Below are 16,658 nucleotides of genomic sequence, written 5' to 3'. Positions count from 1 at the left end.
GTTTGCCGGACAATTCTTTCAACTTTGCTGTGTGCTTGAAATATTTCAGAATACGATGCTGGGACCTCTGTCCTGCGTTCCCCACAGGAAAACCTGTCTTCTCCCACCCAGACAAGCAAAAAGACACTCACACTCAATGTATCCACACTTGGGTTTGTCCAGTTCCCCTGGAATGGTTCCTCTCCCTAAGTTTCTTCCTTGGCACTGAGTTCCCAAAAGTTAGGGGTTGTCAGAGATTCCCCCATCTCACCACTGGGATCCAAGATGACCAATTGTACTTCTGGCTTACCCAAGACTGAGGGAGTTCCTGGGATGTAGGACTTCCTGTGTTAAATCAGAAAAGCCTCAGGCAAATGGGTATGAGTTGGTCCCCTAACCTCTCATTGCTGCCTCTTAAACATGGTAGGTTTATACAAATTACCAGTCCTGTGTGCTTGGTCGCTTCAGCTGTGTCCAACTTTGCAACTCTATGGACAAGAGCCCGCCAGGCTCCTCTGTCCATGGGATTCTCCAGGCAAGAATACTGGAGTGGGCTGCCGTGCCCTCCACCAGGGGATCTTCCCGACCCAGGGATCGAACCTGGGTCTTGTGTCTCCTGTTTTGGCAAGCGGGTTCTTTACCGCTAGGGCCACCTGGAAGCCACTGCCGTAGCCAATAATACACATAACAGTGATGGTGATAACAGTGGCAGCTAGCTTAGAGCAAGAGCTGGCTGTGTACAAGCTCCTCTTCTCCATGTTCCATGTAGCAGGACCTGCGATGCCACGACACTAACATCGCCTGTGTGAAAGATGAAAAAGCCAGGCACAGAGAGGTGAAGCCCCCAGCCCACCATCACACTGCTGACTAGCAACAGGGGAGCTGGAACCTGAACTCAGGCCGACGGCCCAGCCACCTCCAAACAGCAATCCTGGAGAGCTGACTCGAACATACTGGCTGCCTGAGGTTGGGGGTGAGGGGCCCCCTCACTGTAGACTCACCTTCCATCAACAATTGTCTGTGTTTTCATCAGAATGGTTATTTAGGTAAATGCTGTTTTCCTGAATAAACAAAATCTTTATTAGCTTATCATTTTTAAAGATGAATTCAATAAAGAAATTAATAAGGTAGAAGTTAATAATTCCCATCTCCAGAAGATTCCGCTCTTAAACTGGCTCCTGTGGGCACCAGAATTATTTCTTCTTGGTGAGCAGCAACCAAGCGCTTATAGTTTTCTATCAAGATACGGTGTGACAGGGACTTCCCTGGTGGTCCAGTGGCTAAGAGTCCACACTCCCAATACCGGGGGCCTGGGTTGGATCCCTGGTCAGGGAACTAGATCCTACATGCTGCAACTAAGACCTGGCACAGTGAAATAAATAAAGAAAAAAGCATATATAAAGGTGTGAAAGTGTTAGTCACTCAGTCGTGTCCAACTCTTTGTGACCCCACGGACTGTAGGTTACCAGGCTCCTCTGTACATGGAATTCTCCAGACAAGAAGACTGGAGTGGGTTGCCATTTCCTTCTCCAGGGGATCTTCCCAAGCCAGGGATCGAACACTGCTTTCCCGCACTGCAGGCAGGCTCTTTCCCCACTGAGCCCCCAGGGAAGCCCTTATGAAAGGTATGCTGCTGCTGCTGCTAAGTCGCTTCAGTCATGTCCGATGATAAATAATAGGCAGATAGATAGATGGGCTTCCCTGGGGGCTCGGTGGTGAAGGATCTGCCTGCCATGCAGAAGACGTCTCTGCTCTGGGAAGATCCCCAGGAGAAGGAAATGGCAGCCCACTCCAGCATTCCTGCCTGAGAATCCCACGGACAGAGGAACCTGGCAGGCTACATCCAGCATTCCTGCCTGAGAATCCCACGGACAGAGGAACCTGGCAGGCTACATCCAGCATTCCTGCCTGAGAATCCCACGGACAGAGGAACCTGGCAGGCTACAGTCCATGGGATCGCAAAAGAGTCCAACACAACTGAGTGACTGAGCATGCACACATTCACAGAGAAAACTCTTGACCCCATGGACTGTAATCCACCAGATTCCTCCGTCCATGGGGTTCCCCAGGCAAGAGTACTGGAGTGGGTTGCCATTTCCTTCTCCAGAAATAGACAGATAGCAGTAGTTAAATGGATACAGATAGATATAAACAGATACAGAGATGATACAGATCTGTCTGTGACTTGCTTTTTCGTAAATTGATCTTATAAAAACACAGCTTGGACTCTATCCTCCAAACCTATCGCCTTCCAAATCAAGTCCACCCTCCATGGCTCCAGGCCCTTGTCCCTGGGATCCTTTTAGCCCCTGATCCCCACCTCCTGAAACCTCCCACCTCAGGGTCTTCTCGCCACACATATCAGTCTGGTGCACACCTCTCTCCACTGACTCGTTCTTGTCAGAAGTATTGTTAACCCCATTCTCCCTTCTCCCCCATTAAGTGTAGATGTCTTGTCCACCCAGATCTGCTTTCGAGGGAATTCCTGGACTGGGGGTGGGAGGATGCTTGACAGACTAGAGACTTGGGAGTAGGTGATGGGGGTGTGTGTTGAGTCCAGATGTCCGGGAGGCTTGAGGAAGTGGTATGGCATTGAAGTCAGGTACTCCAGGACAGGGAGGTGGGCAGATAGGGGCCAGAGGAGTGCACAGCAAGTGCAAAGGCCCTGAGGGAGGCATTTGTTGTGGCTGTCTGGTCACTAAGTCCGACCCTTTGCAACTCCACTGGTTGCAGCACGCCAGGCTTCCCTGGCCTTCACTGTCTCCCAGAATTTGCTCAGCTTCACGTCCATTGAGTCGGTGATGCCATCCAACCAACTCATCCTCTGTCGTCCCCTTCTCCTCCTGCCTTCTATCTTTCCCAGCATCAGGGTCTTTCCAATGAGTCAGCTCTTCACATCAGGTGGCCAAAGGATTGGAGTTTCAAGTTCAGCATCAGTCCTTCCAATGAACACTCAGCGTTGATTTCCTTTAGGATGGACTGGTTTGATCCAGGACTCTGGATCAAATCCACAGGACTCTCAAGATTCTTCTCCGATACACTGTCTTTAGTGTGACTTGTGCCCTGTGGCCCAGACAGGAAGGCGATGTAAACAGTGACATATTTCCAGGAGTCTTTGGCCAAAAAAAAAATGTTTAGATGAAGCAAGCTGTAAAGGGGTGGTTGTGCTGTGTCGCTCAGTCGTGTCTGACTCTTTGCCACCCCATGACCTGCAGCCCTCCAGTTTCCTCTGTCCGTGGAGATTCTCCAGGCAAGAATACTGGAGGGGGTTGCCATGCCCTCCTCCAGGGGATCTTCCCAACCCAGGGATCAAACCCAGGTCTTCCGCATTGCAGGGAGATTCTTTACCAGCTGACCCACCAGGGAAGCCCTGGTGGTTAGTAGGGTGGTTAGTGGTAGGTGAAACCAGGAAGGTTCGGGCCGACTGCACCTTCAGACTGGAGGTAAAAATATGTTGTGCAAGGGTGTCCCCTTCTTCCACCTTTCCGCTGATAATTCCTGAGCAGTTGCCATGCGGGCCCCAGATTCTAGATGCCAGAGAAATAGCAGCAAACATGACCGACTGAGACAGTTCTTATCGCCTCAGACCTCATTCGTCTGGGGGAACAGACTGAAAGCAAGATAAGCAGAGTGTGGTTCAACAGGCAGTGATAAGGGCTATGGATAAAACTACAGCAGGATAAGAGGGATTCGGGATCGGGGTGGGAGGGGTGCTTTTCAGATGAGTTAAAGGAACTTCAATACAGTAGAGAGGCAGCCACAGGGGTAGCTGGAGAAGAAAGGATCTTCTGTGAAAATGGAACAGCAAGTGCCAAGGCCCTGAGGTCAGAGTGAGGGCTCCTGTTCCAGGAAGGGAGGGTGAGAAAGCCAGAAGAATAGTCAGAGCTGCGGCAGAGCAGGCAGGGGAGGGCAGGGAGGAACTCAGCCATGGGGTTGACGTTGCTGTTGGGAAGCAAGGCAGGAGCGGAGGGGGCAGGAGGCTCGGGGCCAAACCCTGATCCACCTCCACAGACAATCAGAACCAGGTCTGGGTTCCCTGGAGTGAATAGAGAGGAGTTTGTTCAGGACCCCAGAGGTGACCTGAAACACCTAACTGAGGAGTCGCAAGTTTTATTACATACTCCACACAAAGCCTGATTTATTTTCATGTGCATATGCTTCTGCATTTTTTTTATTTAAGAGGTACAGAAAAATGTTTCGGTGCACGTTAACTTTTAAGAAACAAATGTTATTTTAAAACCTTTAAAAAAACAAAAAAAAATTAAAAGATACGGAAAATGTTAACACTTGACAAGATCAAAAAATGGTATCAATAGAACTTCCCTGGTGGTCCAGGGAAGGGCTCCGAGCTTCCACTACAGGGGGGTATGGGTTTGATCCCTGGTCCAGGAACTAAGATCCCCACATGTCACACAGCAAAGCCCCTCCAAAAAATGCTATCAATTGCATCCCATTCTTCAGAAGAAAAATGTAGGCAGACAAAAATTAATAATAAAAAAAATTACTGAATAGTGACTCTCTAGGCAGACTGGTGTAATCATTTCCCTTGTGCTTTTCAGTATTTTCCGACGTTTCTACAAAGACCACGTAATATGATAGGATAACAAATATTATAGTTTTGTGTGATCTCAAAAAATACAGAAAGAATAGAAGAGAATCCTTCCAACAACCCAGACCTGCTACATGAAGAAGCAAATTTAACAATGGATTCTAATTGCTGCCTATCATTTTGTTTTCCTTTTTCGTGAAAGGAAACAGTAGAGAGAAATTTGAAGCCCCTTTTCTGGACACCCCTCCTTATCCCTGAGCCCCAATTCCATTCCCTTCCCTGTCTCCCCAGAAAAACAACCATCTCCCTGAATCTGCAGTGAGGTCTTTGTTTTCTGTTTACATTCAGACTGCAGATATGTTAGGAGGAAGTCTGCATTTATTCTACTGGCAAAATAACTAAGCACTTTTCAAGCATAAATCCAAACAGTACAGAAAGTGTGGGTTTCCCAGGTGGCGCAGTGGTAAAGAATCCAGCTGCTAGTGCAGGAGATGCAGGAGACATGGGTTCAATCCCTGGGTTGGGAAGATCCCCTGGAATAAGAAATGGCAACCCACTCCAGTATTCTTGCCTGGAAAATCCCATGGACAGAGGAGCCTGGCAGGCTACAGTCCCTGGTGTCCCAAAGAGTTGAACACAACTGAGTGACTGAGCACAGCACACAGCACAGAAAGTATAAAATGGAAAAAGAATGCCCCACCTCACCCCCAAAGAATGGAAAGTAATTAACAGCTAGAATATAAATTTCACCAGCACTTGGGGCCCAGCAGAGCAGGTTTTTCCTGATCTGTCTTGTTCCCTGCTGCGTCTATGGCGGTGGGGGTGGGGGGACGGTACACCTGCTGGGCATACAGCAGGTGTTCAATGCATGTTGAATCAATGTTTAAGTTTCTTGAATCATGCCTATTTTCAAAGTCAACTTCTTTATGTTGGCATAACTTTAGATTTACAGGAAAATTGCAAAAAAAATTTAAAATACAGTGCAAACAGTTGCAATGTACATCTCACTGTTGCCTCAATGACTAGCATCCAGTACATGTCACACCTGTAACCACTCCAGGATTGTTTCCTAGTTGCGTTACTATTCACAAAACTCTGAATGTCACCAGATTTCCCCTAAGTGCCCCTTTTCTGGTCCAAGATCCCCATGTTCAGTTTGTCCTCCCATTTCTTAGGTCTCCTCCAGTCTGTGGTACATGTTAGTCACTCAGTTGTGTCCAATTCTTAGGGACCCCATGGACTGTAATCTGCCAGGCTCCTCTGTCCAAGGAATTCTCCAGGCTGGAGTGGGTACCCATTCTCTTCTCCAGGAGAATCTTCCTGACCCAAGATCCAACCCAGGTATTCAGCATTGCAGGCAGATTCTTTATCCTCTGAGCCACCAGGGAAGCCCACAGTCCCTCAAAGTTTGCTTTTTCATGACTGGGCCATTTTTAAACCTGCAGAGCTCTAGGCAGGTTTTCTGTACAGTGGGTTTCCCAGGTGGCGCAGTTGGTTAAGAATCCACTTGCCAGTGCAGGTGAGGAAAGAGACTTGGGTTCCATCTCTCCATCAAGAAGATCCTCTGGAGAAGGGAAAGACTACCCACTCCAGTCTTCCCGCCTGAAAAATTCCTTGGATCTGTCCAAGGACAGAGCCTGCAGGCTGTAGTCCCTAAGGTTGCAAAGAGCGGACCTTAGGACAGAACCACCACCAGCAGCTTCTAAAGGAGGCGGGAAGGGTCGTGCCCTAGCTCCGGCAGACTGTTTCAACATAAATTATTTGCACATCTAAGGAAGGTTGAACTCTCTGCCCTCACGCATAATTTAAAGACCAGAAAACTGAGGTTGAAGACGACAGACTTCCTCCCTCGAGGGAGGCGGCAGTCCAGGATTGACGCCCCACCCAGCGCTGCGATAGGGGGGCCCTGGGCACCCCAAGTGTTTGGGTCCCAAGGGTGGAGATTCTGCCTGCGTCAGGTTGCGGGGGGGGGGGGCCAGGGGATGGAAACCGGGACCCCGAGTCACTCTCCCTGGGTTTGGACCGTCCTCCGGGGTGCAGTGCGTCACCCCCAGTTACAGAAGTGCTGCCTGCGCCCCGGAGGCGTGGTGACGCGGGGTGACCCAGCAGGATCCCCGGGTGCGGCCGGCAGGTCCAGGAGGTCCAGGTTCCAGCGCTTCCGGCCGCCGGGGATCACCTGGGCCGCCCCCGGCCGCCGCGTCCTTTAAGCCCGGGCAGCCCCGACGGCGAGCGCCCAGCATTCCGCAGCTCGGCTCGCTCAGCCGCGACTGGCCTTGACCGCGGGCCCCGCAGAATGCAGGTGAGACCGCCCAGCGGGTGTAGACCGGAGGCCTCCACCCGGGGGAGTGGTCTCCGCCTAACCTCGTGACCCACTTCCTGTTTATCTGGGCTGTGGGGTCGGGAGGGGGGGGGCAAGCAGTCAGCCTGTGTCCTCAAGCCTGGGGATGGGGGGCCCCATCCACCGTCGCAAGGGGCTGTAGAGAGCTATCGTGAGTGCCTATGGGTCCAGGGGGCCGGGGAGAAGGGAGGCAGGGAGGGGAGGGGCAGGTCGGACAGGCCTCAAGAGCAGCCGCCGAGGGTGTAAGGGTCAAAAGCCTGTGGTCACACGGCTTGTCACCAGCTCCCTCCAGCCTGGGTTCCTCCTGCAGGAGTGGGGGTGGCCAGAGGCGGAGGGGAAGATGCGGGCAGGACTTCCTGGAAACGGAGGCCCCTGCTGTTTAGGGGAGGAGGGTGACCCTGGGATTGGGGCTCACGTCGGATGCTTCACACACCGGACCCACAACTCAGCCGAGAGACACAGCACACACGCACAGCTGGACTGGGGTGCAAGGCAGGGACACACCGGTCCTCATCCCCCACGCTTAGTTCCACTTGAGAGCCCAGGCACGCCTCCCTGACACGCCACACAGGGCCCTGTCGGTGGCTCTGTGTCCACCGCCATGGGGACATAGGACAAGCACATAGCAGGCACGCTTGGCTACACGCAGATAACAGTTCAGACGCACCCAGACATGGGCAGACAAACACGTCCACTGAGGACGCGGACACAGGGTGGGTGACTGCCTGGGAGGGGTGCACTGGCAGAGCCTGGCGCACGCTCGAGGGCCCGTGACACAAACGCGCTCCACTGGGCAAACGCGGGGGCCGTGCGGGCATGCGAGGCTGCCCTGGAGTGCCAGACCCCACCTCGAGTCCCGTGGCCAGCACTGGGGAACTAACTCCCAGGCTCACATGACCCAAGGGGAGGGCCCCTGGAGAAACTGCCTCATCCTCTCTAATGATCCATTTCCGCCCCCCAGGAAATAAAGGCTCGGTGCCCAGCCGCTCTGCCCTGGAGCTCACCTGCCTCTCTGAGCCCCTAGGCAACTGGCTTGTTCCTCCCTCAGGGTGAGTGCTGGGCCCCTGCACACCCAGCCCTCCTCACCCTGCCGGCTGGATCCTGCTTGCCCGCTCACTGACCCTCCCAGCCAGCTCTTGCCCTGAAGCCCTGGGAACTTGGGCACCAAGCCAGCCCTGCGGGGAGCCCGTCTCTTCCCCTCCCAGAACAGGGCGAGTGGGGGGTCTCAGGGTGGCCTGCTGCCCAAGCCCCAGACGCCCGTCTCTCCCCTCCCAGATGGACATGTGGACGGTGCTGCTCATCCTGCAAGCCTCGCTGGTGCTCCCCCAGGCTGCTGCTGCCGCTGCCGCCGCAACCCCCACCCCCATGCTGCGCTTTGTCGCCGTGGGCGACTGGGGAGGGGTCCCCAATGCCCCGTTTTACACAGCCCGGGAAATGGCCAATGCCAAAGAGATTGCCAGGACAGTGCAGATCCTGGGCGCAGACTTCGTTCTGTCCCTGGGAGACAATTTCTACTTCAGCGGTGTGCAGGATGTCAACGACAAGAGGTTTCAGGTGTGTGCCACTGGAGTGGTGGGGATGGGGGGAGGGCAATGCATGGAGAAGCCTCTAGACCTTTTACTAGAGAGGGCAGAGCGACACTGATGGCTGTACACACCAAGCACGCACAGCTTCTCCCTTGTTCCTGGCCCCCGAGTTGGTGGGAGCAGCCAGAGGCTGCTTGAACCTGGGGTGGGTGCCGCCCTTCTCTCTGTCTGCTGCAGGAGACCTTCGAGGATGTGTTCTCTGCCTCACCGCTCCACTCAGTGCCCTGGTACGTGCTGGCTGGCAACCATGACCATCTGGGGAACGTCTCAGCCCAGATCGCCTACTCCAGGGTCTCCAAGCGCTGGTGAGCCTGCTCCCTCCTGCCTCTCCTTCCCACCCCGCGCCAGCCTCCTCCCTCAGGGGGGCAAAGAGGCCAACTGGCCAGAGCTGAGCCTAGGGCGTCTCCACCCGAGATGGGTGCCTACCGCCTCCTCCGTACCATCCGCAGGAAGTTCCCCAGCCCTTACTACCGCCTGCGCTTCAAGATCCCCCGGTCCAACGTGTCCGTGGCCATCTTCATGCTGGACACCGTGACCCTGTGCGGCAACTCTGACGACTTTGCCAGCCAGCAGCCCGAGAGGCCCCGCAACTTGGCGATGGCCCGCACACAGCTGGCCTGGCTCAAGAAGCAGCTGGCAGCAGCCAAGGAGGACTACGTGCTGGTGGCCGGCCACTACCCTGTGTGGTCTATTGCTGAGCATGGGCCCACCCACTGCCTGGTCAAGCAGCTGCTGCCACTGCTGACCACGCACAAGGTCACCGCCTACCTGTGTGGCCACGACCACAACCTGCAGGTGAGGGTCCCGAGGGTGGCCTGGGGTCCTGGTAAGGGGAGGAGGTCCCCAGCCTGGCCAGTGTGCCACATGGGGTGGCGTTGGGGGTCCTCCTGTTTGTGTGTGTGTGCTCAGTCGTATCCAACTCTTTGCAACTCCGTGGACTGTAGCCCGCGAGGCTCCTCTGTCCACGGGATTCTCCAGGCAAGAATGCTGGAGTGGGTTGCCATGCCCTCCTCCAGGGGATCTTCCCGACCCAGGGATCAAACCCCATCTCCTGTGTCTCCTGCATTGGCAGGCAGCTTCTTTACCACTGAGCCACCTGGCAGTTCCCCTCCTGTTTGGAGGCCTCTCAATGATCACTATCCCTCAAACTCTATGCTTGCTAACCAGAAAACAGCTTGAAGTTCCCTAAAAGCCCTCCCAGGGGTCCCTGTTGCCAGTTGCTTACCCAGATCAATACGCTCCCAGAGGTGAAGAAACTGGAGGTTTGCTGGGGGTGGCAAGGTGTGGGGGGCCGGGGTTATGTTCCTTGCTCAAGGTGACTCTGTGGTGAAGCACAGACCTGACCCTGCACCCAGGACAGGTGGGCACCAAGTCCACAATCCACCTAACTGAGGGGCTGGCGGCTCCACTGACCCTGTGTCCTCTGTCCACAGTACCTTCAGGATGAGAACGGCTTGGGCTTCGTGTTGAGCGGGGCTGGGAACTTCATGGACCCCTCGAAGAAACACATGCGCAAGGTCCCCAAAGGCTACCTGCGCTTCCACCACGGGGCTGAGAACTCACTGGGTGGCTTCGCCTACGTAGAGATCAGCCCCAAGGAGATGAGTGTCACTTATATTGAAGCCTCGGGCAAGTCCCTCTTCAAGACCAGGTTGCCAAGGCGAGCCAGGTCCGAGCATCAGCACCGCCGTGGGCTCCACGCTGGGGCCTGAGTGAGAAGGCGCCTCTCTGCCAGTGGGTGGTGGGTCCCACTGGGACACACACACACCCCTGCCCTACTCCCCCTGCCCATGGGCAGGCTTTCTCAGGAGCCCGTGGTGTGATGGCAGAGCAGAAAAGAGAAGGGCAGATGAGGAACTTGTGACATAGATGCCCGTGCCTGAAAGAAACATGGACACATGTACGGGCCAGAGTGCCAGGCCCCGTGACCAGGCTCGCCCAGCCTGAGTTCCAGGCATTGAGGGGTAAGGAGGGAGGGAGGCAGAGCTCTCCCCTGGATCAGGCATCCTTCTGTCACTGCTGAATAGACAATAAAAGAAAAGCTTGCAAAGGCTGAACGTGTGTGTTGTGAGCATCTCTTTCCTTACCTCCCTGGTGAGATGCAGTACCTGGGGTTGGAAAGGTTGGGGCTCCCTGACCATCCTTGCTCTGCACCTTCATCTCTCAGTCTCATTTGTAACCGACGGGCCTCATCCATGAGTATGATTTTAAGGCCAAACAGGAACTTAAATTCCCGGTGGTCCAGTGGTTAAGAATCTGCCTTCCTAACTCAGATGAGGAGAAATACTATATGACATCCCTTATTGTGTAATAAAAAAAAAAAAATGATACACATGAACTTAAAAACAGAAAAAGAATCACAGACTTAGAAAAAGAACTTATGGTTGCCAGGGCTGAAGGGATAGTTATGGGGTTTGGGATGGACATGTGCACACTACTATATTTAAAATGGATAATCACAAGGACCTACTATGGAACTCTGATCAATATTATGTGTCAGTCTGCATGGGAGAGTTTAAGGGAGAATGGATACATGTATATGTATGGCCGAGTTCCTTCATTGTTCACCTAAAACTATCACAACATTGTTAACCAGCTATACCCCGATTCAAAATAAAAAGTTAAAGAAGAATCTGCTTTTCAGTGCAGGGGACATGGGTTCGATCTCCAGTGGGGAAACTAAGACACCACCCCCGCCCCCCACCATGCTGTGGACCAACTAAGTCTGCACGCACAACTACCCAGCAAGCTCCTGAGTGCCTCAAGACCCTATGCAGCCAAATAAATTAATTTTTTTAAAGACCAAATATAAAAAAATAAAAAAGACCAGAGGGGTACAACATGAAGCAAGCTTCCTCCTCCAGTGTTCTTTCCTTGCATAATAAAACTCCCCTTTGTCACAAAGAGCATCTCCACATACACGCAGTTCTGCATGCCTTCTATCTAGCCACAAGTCAAATGTTCATATCAGAACATTCTCTTTTGCTCATGTCAATATGGGATCAGTGCTATTCATACAGTTCTAAAATCTAAACTTTGTAGAAAGGGAAACTATCTCACCCACCTCATGTTTGTTCCTCCACCTTTCTAGAAAAGAAATAGTATTTTTATAAATGTCTTGGGCTTCCTTCGAGGATTTCTCTGTGCAAATAAAGGCAGACCTGAATGTTTCTTTTTTTTTTCCTCCCCTTTCCCATTTATCTGCACCCTGCTTTTTTAGTTTTTGTACGTTTGATTTTTTTGGCTATTCCTCAAGGCATGCAGTGTCTTCCTTGACAAAGAGCTATGCTTAGTCTTGCTCGACTCTTTGCAACGCCATGGACCATAGCCCACCAGGCTCCTCTGTCCATGAGGATTTGCCAGGCAAGAATACTGGAGTGGGTTACCATTTCTTATTCCAGGGGATCTTCCCAACCCAGGGATTGAACCCAGTTCTCCCGCACTGCAGGCAGATTCTTTACCGTCTGAGCCACCAGGGAAGCCCATGAATGCTGCAGTGGGTAGCCTATCCCTTCTCCAGGGGAAGTTCCCGACCTAGGAATCGAACAATGCAGGGGCTGTCTGCATTGCAGGCGGGTTCTTTACCAGCTGATCTACCAGGGGTTCAAACCCGAGCCTCTGCAGTGGGGCTGTGCAGACTTCACCACTGGACCACCAGGGAAGTCCTTGAACCTTGCTCTTTTGGTTTTGATTTTGTTTTCTTTTTAAAATCAACTTCACTGAGTTCTTACAGACACATTTTAGAAGTGTGCAGTTCAGTAAGTTTAGACAAAGGCACACACTGCTAAACCCAACGCCGCAATCAAGAAACAAGCATTTCCTGCACCTGCAAAGGTTTTCTTTTGCAATTTGCTCTTTCTGCCTGTTGTACCTGGAGATCTGCCCACCGGTCCTCCAGGGAGCTTATTTCTGCTGCTAGAGGCCCCACTGGGTGCCTGGCCCCATTGTCTGTCTACCAAGGAGTGCCCAGATGGCTTCCAATAATTTTGCTGTCCGCAAATCATGCTGCCATAAATGAGCCTGCACGTTTATTTCCACTGTATGCAGAAATGATTGTAGAATAAACAAGATACATTCCTAAGAGGAAGATTGCCCTGCTTTTTGACAGCCATGGATTTTCTGCCTTGTGTCACCAGCTCCTCGCTGGGGCCTACAGAAATTTTTTCCAGTCCTTCCCTCTCACTAGCACAGCCACCTTGGACACCCCCGGACCTGTGCTTTTGTACATCTGTGCAAGTATGTACAGGGGAAAACTTCCAGAATTATTTCAGAGCCTGTTCCTGCTAAAGGACGCTGAAAGCAAAATGCTCACCCTGAACCAAAAGCTGCAGAGAAACGCACTTAGTTCCCCTCTGGGCTTCTCAGTTGACTAAAACCCACTCACACACAGCCTGACCCAGCCAGTCGCAGGAACTAGTTTCTTGACTCACCATCACCGCCCACTTCAGCACTTCAGCTGCTCTGGGCCAGAACCCAATTGTTGGGGAAATGGCATCTTACTTTGCTACTTTGTAGCAGTCAGTATTGAATTTGTTACATGGTACCTGTGTTACTTAGAAGCACTGATGCTGAAGCTGAAGCTACAATACTTTGGCCACCTGATGCAAAGAGCCAACTCATTAGAAAAGACCCTGATGCTGGGAAGGATTGAGGGCAAGAAGAGAAGAGGACGACAGAGGCTGAGATGGTTGGATGGCATTGCTGACTCAATGGACATGAGTTTGAGCAAACTCCAGGAGATGGTGAAGGACAGGGAAGCCCGGCGTGCTGCAGTCCATGGTGTCACAAAGAGTCAGACAGGACTTAGCGACTGAACAACAATAAGTGTTACTATGCTTCCCAGGTTGTTCAGTGGTGAAGGATCCGCCTGCCAATGCAGGAGACGGGGCGGGATCCTTGGGTTGGGAAGATCCCCTAGAGAAGGAAATGGCAACCCATTCCAGTACTCTTGCCTGGAGAAGCCGTGGACAGGCAGCCTAGCAGGCTACAGTCCATGGGGTCACAAAGAATTGAACAACTGAACAGGCACACACACACACACGCACACACACACGCACACACCCATATGTTATTACTAAAATTAAACAAAGCTGGGGACTTCCTTGGTGGTTCAGCGATTAAGACTTTGCCTTCCAATGCAAGGGGTGGAAGTTTGATTTCTGGTCAGGGAGCTAAGATACCACAAGCCTCGTGGCCAGAAAAAAAAAAAAAAAAAGAAACAGAAGCAAATTAAATACTTTAAAAATGGTCCCCATAAAAAAATCTTTCAAAAAAAAATTAAGCAAAACTGTCTTACCAAAATGCCAACCCTGAGTTCCTTCCAGCTGGTATTACTACCAGCCGAGCTCTATGCAAAAAAAAAAACACACAACACCACCATCCCAGGACTTCCCTGGCTGTTCTGCGGTTAAGACCCAGTGCAGGGGGCACAAGTTCGCTCTCTGATTGGGGGAAATACTGCATGCCTCATGGTGCAGCTGGGAAAAAAAGAACAAAAAACACACCATCACTTCTAATCTTAACCAAGAAGGAACAGGCAAGCAGTATCCTGGCTTCTCAGGGTACAGAAGCTTGACAGATTAAGTCAGGTGCCCAAAATCCTGCTCAGGAAGTGGCAGACCCTCCGTCTTAACCAGGACAGTCAAGGCAGCTCACAGCCACCCTGCCTCTCCCCACTGACTCAGAGACTCCAGGCAGGCAGGAGTCTGAATCAGAAGTCGTCCTCGTGTCCCTGTTTGCAGGGCCCAGAGTGTGGAATTAGCCCAACATCCCAGTTCACAGGGCCCAGCGTGTGGAAAGGAGAAGTGACACATTCGAGCTGACACAGGTGGGAAGGAGAACGGGCCCCCTCCTCCACCAGGGCCGAGACACAGGTGGGAAGAACTGGCCCCCTCCTCCACCAGGGCTGAGCACTTCTACCTCACGGAGGCCCAAGCCCTGAGCCAACCCAAGGAGCCCCCAAAGGAACAAGGCAGGGTGGACATATGCCCTCAGAGAGGGCTTGCACCCAGCTCAGGGCGGGGGACAACGTCCACACGCCATAGTTGGAAAGCTGCCTTGTCAATTACAGGAAATAAGATGGCAGAATTCCTTAAGATCACAGTCACAGAGTTTCATTTCTTCCCTCTCTTCCCAACCAACTGCATCTGATTCAACCATCACAGATATTGCCAACTCTGAACTCCATTCCTCACACCAGGTGCTGGGTCTGACACCAGTGCCCTCACCCAGCCAGTCGGCTGTCAGCAGAGAAGCAGGTCATACCCACCCTCCTCAAGACTCCTGAACAGTGAGGTGACACCTGCCTGACCAAACAGCAAAATGCACAGTCATCCACACAGCATGACCTTGGCTCCAGGAAAACATCTAGAGGGAATCCAGAAACAAACAGGAGAGGACGATGATGTGATGTAGGTTAAAGTGATGTCGCAACTTTGCAGGAAAGACGTTATCTGCCTTGTCGGTTTGCCCAGAACAAAACAGCCTGACCCCTGCTTCAGAGTGTGTGCAAAAATGAATTACAAGGGACTCACACGTTTTGGTGTAGAAATAAAATACAGTAACTCAACTATATTCTAAAATAAAAGTAAAATTAAATTAACACTACTGTAGAGTAATTCAACTATAATCAAAAAAAGAAGTAAAAAATACAGTAGAAAACGAACACCCACACAGAGATCCGAATAAGATAGCTCATAGTAGCTTTATATGTAACTGTCCCAAACTGGAAACAATCCAAATGTCCATTATCAAGTGAAAGGATAAACAAACTGTGTTCCATCCATCTGATGGAACACAGCTCAATGATAAAAACGAACAACTACTGATATATGCAACATTTGTTGATGTTGTTTAGTCACTAAGTCCTGTCTAACTGTTTTTCGACCCCATGGACTGTAGCCCCACTAGGCTTCTCTGTCCATGGGATTCTCCAGGCAAGAATACTGGAGTGGGTTGCCATTTCCTACTCCACGGGATCTTACCTGATCCAGGGATCAAACCTGCGGCTCCTGCATTGGCAGGCAAATTCTTTACCAGAGCCACTAGGAAAGTCAAACACAACATGGATGGACATAGGGAATTCTTTGGCGGCCCAGCAGTTAGGACTTTCACTGCCTAGGACACAGGTTTAGTCCCAGGTCCAGGAACTAAGATCCTCCTAAGCTCCAAAGCCAAATCATCCCCCCACCAAACAAAACAAAAAAACCATAGACATGTCTCAGACATACTAAGCTGAGTAAAAGAAGCCAAACTCAAGAGACTTCATATTGTATGATTCTGTTTATGTGACTTCCTCAAGAGCACAAAGTTATAGGAACTGAAAACAGATTAGTTGGTGTCAAGGGCTGGGGGGTGGGGTAGGAATTGACTACAAAGAGACATAAGGAAACTTCTTGAGGGGGGGGAGGGTGAATGAAAACATTCTCTATGCTGATTAGGGAGACGGTTTCACAGGTGTATGTATTTGTCAAAACGTGCAGGTTGTCCGTCAATTATATCTTCATAAAGATGTGAGAGGAGGGAAGGAAGTAGAGAGAGAAAGAAAGGAAAAAAGAAAAAGAGAGAAAGAGAAGAAAGGAAAAGGGAAAGAAAACAAAAAAACAACCAGCGAACTTGGCAATCATTAGGGAATATAGAATTGTCCAAATATACACTATGGCAGTCATGCAGTAGCTACCTGTAAATGTATTGACCACTACCAAGAGGAAATATCAAGTTGCAAGGTAACATTATGGTATAAGGTAATAGCTCAGACGGTAAAGAATTTGCTTGCAATGCAGGAGACCCAGGTTCGATCCCTGGGTCGGGAAGATCCTCTGGAGAAGGAAATGGCTACCCACTCCAGTATTCTTGCCTGGAGAATCCCATGGATAGAGGAGCCTGGCAGGCTACAGTCCGTGGGGTTGCAAAGAGTCCCGCACGACTAAACGATTAACACTACTACTACTACTACTACTATGTGTGTATCAGGTTTCTACAAGCAAGATCAAACCAGTCAATTCTAAAGGAAATCAACCCTGAACATTCATTGGAAGGACTGATGCTGAAGCCGAAGCTCCAATGACGCGAAAAGCCAACTCATTGGAAAAGACCCTGATGCTGGGAGAGATGGAGGGCAGAAGTGGACCACAGGGATGAGATGGTTGGATGGCTTACCAACTCAATGGACATGAGTTTGAGGAAACTCTGGGAGATGATGAAAAAC

General features: G+C 51.3%; 1 protein-coding gene across 2 annotated transcripts; it reads left to right on the top strand.

Moving 5' to 3' along the window:
* Positions 1–6,309: 6,309 nt before the first annotated feature.
* ACP5 (acid phosphatase 5, tartrate resistant) lies at positions 6,310–10,509 on the top strand. Of its 2 annotated transcripts, none has more exons than XM_069589297.1 (6): positions 6,310–6,827; positions 7,828–7,915; positions 8,142–8,420; positions 8,630–8,757; positions 8,902–9,247; positions 9,886–10,509. In XM_069589297.1, the coding sequence occupies exons 3-6, from the start codon at positions 8,142–8,144 to the stop codon at positions 10,162–10,164; spliced, it is 1,032 nt and encodes a 343-aa protein (XP_069445398.1). In that variant the 5' UTR covers positions 6,310–6,827; positions 7,828–7,915; the 3' UTR covers positions 10,165–10,509. The 2 variants fall into 2 exon arrangements, with proteins under 2 accessions (XP_069445398.1, XP_069445397.1); XM_069589296.1 differs by lacking the exon at positions 6,310–6,827 and adding an exon at positions 6,830–7,017.
* The last annotated feature ends 6,149 nt before the right edge of the window (positions 10,510–16,658 follow it).

The sequence above is a fragment of the Ovis canadensis genome, chromosome 5 (assembly GCF_042477335.2).
Source record: "Ovis canadensis isolate MfBH-ARS-UI-01 breed Bighorn chromosome 5, ARS-UI_OviCan_v2, whole genome shotgun sequence".
NCBI classification, from domain to species: domain Eukaryota; kingdom Metazoa; phylum Chordata; class Mammalia; order Artiodactyla; family Bovidae; genus Ovis; species Ovis canadensis.
This window is presented reverse-complemented; position numbering and strand designations above follow the sequence as displayed.

Coding starts and splice junctions, on each gene's coding strand:
- ACP5 (XM_069589297.1), top strand. CDS start 8,142: ATGGACATGTGGACGGTGCTGCTCATCCTGCAAGCCTCGCTGGTGCTC. Junction 8,421..8,629: donor TCAACGACAAGAGGTTTCAG/GTGTGTGCCACT, acceptor TGTCTGCTGCAG/GAGACCTTCGAGGATGTGTT. Junction 9,248..9,885: donor GCCACGACCACAACCTGCAG/GTGAGGGTCCCG, acceptor CTCTGTCCACAG/TACCTTCAGGATGAGAACGG.